Consider the following 7,332-nt stretch of genomic DNA (forward strand, 5'->3'; position numbering starts at 1 on the left):
GGCATTGGAATCATCTGGAATTTGAATCCACCCTATATAAAATATTTTAGGTTTCCTAATAGCTACACTAATGTTTAACAAATGCTCTAATAATATGAACTATTTAATGATGAAAAATTGCTATTTGATTATTTGTCCATTTTTAATGTTTAATTAGTAATTAACCTATCTGATTTTAAATAAAAGGATGTGAATGTTATAGACCAAAGCTAATGAGAAAAACAGAATAACTGCACTTAAAATATAATGTATTTTTATAACATTGAATATTTTTTATATTTCCTGCAGTCAGGATACAGATATACCTGGTGCACCAGAGAACTTGACTTTCCGGGAGCGACAAAGACTCTTTTCACAGGGTCAAGATGTGTCTAACAAAGTAAAGGCATCTAGGAAATTAACAGAATTGGAAAATGAATTAAATACAAAGTAGGATAACCGTCACCTTATCAAAAAATCAGAAAATCTCTATGGAACTAGAGTTGGGCAGTTCAAGGAGGAGAAGAATCTCATACCAAATGGGATAATTCTTTTCCGTCTGGACTATTTCTTTCTAAACTATATGTTGCAATAGCAAGAAATTCAATTATTTGCCAAGTGCTTGTGATTTATACAATTGAGGCACTGTAAAATATATTTTAATTAAATAAATCAAATGTCATGTCCTTTTCCACATCATTGTCCTTCAGCTGCTTTTGGAACTGTCTGGAATTGTTGCTTCCTAGTCTTTTACAAAACATGTAAACATCTGTTAAGCAGAAAGAGTGGCTGTAGCTTGAACTGCCTAACTACCACTGCTTGTTGCACTGTAGGTTTGATACAAGTATAAGGTAATATAAAATTTTAAGAGATCTTGGGAGCTAGTCTTTCAGATTAGTAGCATAATAGAGAACACTAGTATTAGGGGTCCAATTTCTATAGATAAACCCTTGCTATAAACACACTTGATTATTAGAAGTAAAAGGGCTCCGTTATCATGTCCATACTAAGCCACATAGAGTATTCTATGTACACCTAGATTTTGGACATTAAATACTTGACTGGTTTTGATGGCAGTCCAGCAATGTAACAAGATATGCATCCTATTTTTCCGACTGTCTTATCTCTTCTTACACTGAAGTATTAATCACTTCTAAAACTTGAGTTTTGAAACATTGATAAGAATTTTAAAAATAAGAAATATTGGACACTGGGTATGGTGGTGTGTGTGCGTGTGTGCGTATGTATTGTTTTAAAGCTATTCTGAAATGTCACACTTTAGCAATATGGAATAAACTTCAAGTGGTAGCTCCATTATAGCCAAGATAAAACCAAAGTTAAATATTCACAAATGGACTAAAGACATCAATTATCAGTAGCAGGAAATTAAGCACTACACGCAGGGGAAATGTGGTTACTTGTGGCTGCAAAAGGAAAGAAAAATTGCCTTTCATTAAGAATTTCCTTTGAGGGAACCTGGCAATATTCTGATGGCATGTCATCAGACGTTTGTATAGAAAAGTGCTGGTCAAGGTACCTCTAGTTAGCTATTGTTCTTTTTCTTTATATTGTAGAATTGTAGAAGATGTTGGCAGTTCAAGCTATTTTACACACTGTTGCAGGATTATTTAATTTTTAAATGGTTGAAATCTGTTTCACCCGCTGATCTTTCAGCTATATGTATAGCTGATGTTAAGAATAAAGACCTCATCTTAGTTTGTTTTCGCATTGTGTGATGCTTAAAACAATATATTGTGATTCTAAACAAATTTTCTATTTGATAAAGTCCTTAATTGGGTTTTAGATGATTTTTCTGTATAATATGTTCTCTTATAAATATATATTTAGGGAATTATGCACACTTCCAAATGCAGAGGGTAGACTTTACTGCCTTAGAAATCACTTTTAATAAGAGTTGTATGATAAAAAAATAAATGCAAGTTAAAGATAAAATTGGAGTGTAAATATTTTTTTTACATAGTTCAGGTTTCTTATTTGAAAGTGTTCTTTTAATGTTCATCTGTTAAATATGAAGTAGAAGATTAAATTGGTTGAAAGTGTTAATGAAGGATTGCATGCTTGTTATGTCTGTTATTCAGGGAAAAAAGGAGGTGTCCCCCAATTTATCTTGAGAACACTAGATATTCTGTGGCTGGAATACTGTTGCTGCTAGAATTTAAGGAAAAAATATTAACTTACTGTGGAGTGGATTTGAACACTATTGGGCTGGGGAGGGCAACTATGGCAACTTTACAACCTGTGGATTTCAACTCCCAGAATTCCTGAGCCAGGAATTCTGGGAGTTGAAGTCCATAGGTCTTAAAGTTGCCATAGTTGTCCACCTCTGCTTATTGGGCATTCAAGCCATGTGAATATGAATAAAAATGCTTTTCATAACTATTGATGCATTATGGAGAAAACAACATAAGAACTGCTGTGGTTTCCCATTTCTACTGTATTTCACTTGCAACCTATTTTTAATAAACTTTGTATTGTATTTAACTTTGCACTGTATAATGTCTGATCAGGAGTATTTGTTCATATTATTCAGACATATTTTCTGTTGCAATATTAACACTTGCTAGCAATTATAATCTGGGAGAATTAAACCCTAGTGTTTAATTGAAGCTATTGATTATTCTCTGGATAATTAAAATGACAATCTATTTTTGTAGCTAAAGATTTTATGAAATATTTGATTTCCAATGCACAGAGTCTTTATTAGAACTTCAGAGTTTCCTTATTTAATCCTCTTCCATCTAGACACAAAATATGGCCAAGTATAAAATAGTACATCACAATGAAGCCTTTAAACTTTAATTTAAAGTTAAATAAAAACTAACAATTTAGACCTGTAGGGCAATCCAAAGTACATACTTCACATGTAGTATTCTATATAATGTACTGAACTTAAATAACTAATAATGTTTCAGTAGTTCAAATATAGCTGTTTCATAACATTTAATAGCTACTGGCAATGAATTAAAATTAAAAACCAAAAAAACCAATACTTGTTAAAACCAATTTAACAATCAGCAATATAATGTATGACTACATATTTTAAATCATGCTTAATTTCAGGGAAGGTGGAAAAAAGCTTCTTCACTTTCCAGAATTTTTTTTTGAAATTTTTTTATTTTATTTTAATTGAACAAAAACACACAGAAAAAGAATCATCCTTCATTACTTCTTGTAGAAAGTGTGCCGATTGGTTACAGATAACTTTCGTGCATTTCTTCCACAGTCATTACTTTTTGTTCATATTATTAGATTATACACTTTAAATCAAAACTCTTTGTATATTTTACTATCAATGTACCACAATTCTCATTTGACTACAATTATTTGAACATGCTTTTACCTCAAATCATTCATACTTAAAGACACAGCCACATAATGGCATTCATTAGCTATTTCAAAAAATCCTCCAATAACATTACACCTTTATAACATCTTTTCAGTAAAAGTCAATAAAGTTTCTAAACCTTCCCCCCTTCCCCCACAATCACTGTTTAGAATTTATATCCAAGTTACTTTTGCCAATACTATAGCATGTATATATTGTTAAACAATGTCCATTGATATTTCCTTGTTATTATAATTGGCTAAAAATCATTTACTATTTATGTCTTTTCTCCTCTCGTCAGACCCCCCCCCCAAAAAAAAACCTTACACCTTTATAACAAGATCTAAATAAAAATTTGTTAATAAAATTTATAGGTCTTTTTCCCAAGTCACAATTTATATCCAATTTTTTTTTACTAGATTGCCAGTACATGTATATATCATTAAGCTGTATCCATTATCATTTCATTATTGTTATTATAGTTAATTAATTGTTAGTGAATAAACATTTGATAACAATCTAAATCTTAAGAGTTACTAAATTCCTACTTATTAATCACCAAAATCAATTATTTTTTTATTATCAACTTTCATTGTCAACCTATATCTTTCCAGTAACAAAACAGTCTTCTCTCTCTTGCCAATTGTGGTGTCAGTCTTCTTTTTATTTCCTTTATAAGGTTTTTATAGACTTCTCTCTGCATTTTGTTGCTTGAAGGATCTCTCTGGTAATCTCGTTGCCCACCAGCTGTTACTAAAATTAGCTTGTCTTTGGTTGTCAATCTTGCTTCTGAAAAAATTTCTCTTCTTAAGTCCATCATCCTTACTATTTTTTTCTTCTGTGTCCTGGAATCTGGGGTAGAGCTCCAATTCGTCGAATCCCCTTTTCCATATTCCCTTCTTTCCACTTTCACCCACATTTGCTCCATTAATAAATTTATCTATTGTCTTATCTTTATCTTCTATATCTTTATTCTCCCCTTTAATTTTGGGGGCTCCAACCCCATCATCTTTTGCTGTGAGGAAGACTAGTCTTTCCAACATCTCAATTCTCCCATATCCTTCAAATAGATTTTTAATTCCAGCCAAGATATTTTGGAATGTTAAGGTTTCCTCATCTGAATATTGATCCATGTTTCCAAAACAGAAAAAATAAAGAAAAAAAAACTAATAGCTACTGCCACTCTAGCCTTCCAGGCCTCTTTTATTTTTTATTTTAGATTGACTTGAATACAAGTTCTTTTATGCTCTTCAAAGGAGAAGGGTTCTGTTTTTCCCCCTTTTCTTTCCCCTGCCAAAATAGTTCTCAAAGGCACCTGTGAAAACAATTCATGCCCTTGGCTCTTTATCAGTTTCTGTAAACAAGTTGCAAACCCTTCAGCTACAAAGTCAGTGAAGTCAAAGAAGGAAAGAAAAGAGATACGTTGTTTCAAAAACCCCAGCCTCTGATCTCAAAGTGGCAGTGTGCTACTTTTAACTTTCTGATATTTATCTCTGGCTTATAGGAAACAAAGTTCTTTAGATTTCTTTTAGTGAAATTTAGTAACAAGTAATAGGAAGAATTGTTAAAATAAGGTTTTAATCCAGAAGTCAAAAAATAAAGCAACAAAATCAGAAGAAAAAAAATCAATCCGTTCACTTTAAGAGGAGAAATGAGAAACGTTGCGAGCACTTCAATCCACAAAGAATAGTTTACAAAGGGAAAAAAAAGATTTCCACAGCAATCCAATTAGGGTTAATTTCGCCGCTCAATTCTTTTGCTTAAGGATCTAATTTGGCTTTAAAGAAAAATTTCTTTGAGCAGTCTTTCGCAAAATAGAAAAAATACCTCACCATTCACTTTCCAGAATTTGTGTCTCAGTGCTTCTGCAGGATAGCTCTCCGTACAGTAATTAATATCTGATGCATAAGTTACTAATCTTATCAAACTGAATTTTATAAACTCTGGCATTCATGCACTGTTCATTTCTTCAGCATAGGAAAATAGTCTACATATCTCCTGCTTCTTAAATGGGATTTTCAGTTTTCATGCTTCTGACTATAATCACTTGTGGTAGGATAGAAAATTAAGATAAAATAATGTAAAAAAAACAGTTGGAAACAAAAGAAATGGAGTTGTGTTTCTGATATATTTCATTTAGTACACTTAGTTTAATACAAGTAATGAATATCAACTTTTCTTAATTTCTTAAATTAGTAAACCCTACTATTATAGAGTACACACATTCCTCCACATTGTAAAATGTTCATAATTTTATGCCTATTTTAAAAAGTTCAAAACTTTGTCTAACCATTTTGTTTCTAGCTTCAAATTTAATGTTTGTTTTAGAGTTACATTTCTGATAGTGATTACTACTTGCTTCTTTACCACAACCAATATTTTGTATACACAATACAAACCTTACTAAAGTCGTTACAAACAGCAGGTGCCAAATAATGCCTTCTCTTTAAATTTCTCAACTTGATGAATTTTGTGGTGTATATGTGCATGTTTGGCTGTGTTCAGTCATGAGAAAAATCAGCTTGTACTGTAACCTTAAAGTTGCTTGACCTTTTAGTAATTTGCTTAGAGGAAACAAGAAATCACATATTTCTATTGCTATAAAGTCCTTTGTGATATTACAGAAATTATGCAGAGGTATTTTCCAAGTCAGGCCTCTGAGAAGATGATCATTGGGGGGGCGGGGTGTAACAAAATGCTTGAAATAATCAGCTTCTTCAGGCATGTGAAAGTCTTTTAAGAGCAGCTCTGGCCCTCAAACAAATTGGCAGGTAATTTTTATGTACCAAAGCAGAAAAAATATTAAATATATAGAACTATAGTGTGTGCGTATGTGGGTGTGCGTATGAGTAACTGTATGCATGGCGTTAAATTATATGTTAAATATGGAGGTTGTTCTGGCCTCATCTGTTTGGGGAAGTTTATCCTCAAAGTGCAGCACTTAATGCAAAAACATTGGTGTATCCCACTTGTAGAGTTTGTTTGTTTATTCATGTCAAAAGCATCACAATTAAAATAAGGCATACTGTATGACAAAAAAATTAAAATAACTTCCCCCTATACAGTATTAATACATTTAATTGCAATTTAATGGCTATTTCCTAGTTTCTGTAGAAAATTGTGGAATTTAACAGCATTTATACACATACATTCATGTCCTAAGGACAGTTATTCAAATCTAACCAAACGTCTCGTCAAGGGGCTGTCACCATAATTGTGAGTCCTATCTTAATAAGTTTGCAGCATGAACAATGCATTTGATTTCTTTCTTCACCAGTAACAACAGCAGATCCATGAGCTACAGCCCTAACCATTATGCCCTTAAGTATACAGGGGGAGAGTCTGTTTCATTGTAGGAATTTCCAATCTTTTTCAGCGAATGGGCATAGTTGGAATTTTAAGAGGGTTTAGGGATATTGGGAAACTTAAGGGAGCACATATAAATTATCACTTCTGTACAGATAATTTCAATAAGTTAGCATCTCTTAATATTAAAAACTTCAATATCATCAAGAATGCATTCTTGCCTTGTACCATATGATTGGGTTTGACAAAGTACCTAGCTTATGCTGCAAATCAGAAATATGGCACTGGGATAACCACCACTATGGATATGTGTATCAGTTTCTTGTGCGTCTGTCTCAATCTTGTGGCTTCCAGTATTCCGAAAGGGACCACTATGAATACTTGGGAGAAATGCCAAGATGGAGAAATGAGAATGAGATTGTTCCAATGAAAACAAGACCTATTGCATATTTAGAAATGGACCTTAAAACTGCATTTAACTTCCTACTCACTTATAATTTTGTTCTGTTGTGCCAGCTTGAAGGGAAGGTTAAGCTCAAAACCAAACAATTTTTACCTTATTCTCCAGAGCCCTAGAGAATGGATGGGCACAGTTGATTCTTAGATTAAACACAATTGTTTTTTTGGGGGGGAAAGGAACAGATTTTTTCCAGGAGTAGTTGACCCATCGAATAAACACAAGCGCTGCTGCCTGCTGCAGA

At 32.7% G+C, this 7,332-nt stretch overlaps 1 protein-coding gene across 12 annotated transcripts in view; it reads left to right on the forward strand.

Moving 5' to 3' along the window:
- The window catches only part of AFDN (afadin, adherens junction formation factor), a 96,436-nt gene extending 93,955 nt beyond the window's left edge, over window positions 1-2,481 (forward strand). For all 12 annotated transcript variants that reach the window (XM_032214944.1, XM_032214951.1, XM_032214955.1 and 9 more), the window contains one exon: window positions 289-2,481. In XM_032214944.1, coding sequence (XP_032070835.1) covers window positions 289-433 — 145 coding nt within the window. In that variant the 3' untranslated portion in view covers window positions 434-2,481. The remainder of the gene's footprint in view (window positions 1-288) is intronic.
- Window positions 2,482-7,332: the final 4,851 nt, after the last annotated feature.

The sequence above is a fragment of the Thamnophis elegans genome, chromosome 4 (assembly GCF_009769535.1).
Source record: "Thamnophis elegans isolate rThaEle1 chromosome 4, rThaEle1.pri, whole genome shotgun sequence".
Taxonomy (NCBI): domain Eukaryota; kingdom Metazoa; phylum Chordata; class Lepidosauria; order Squamata; family Colubridae; genus Thamnophis; species Thamnophis elegans.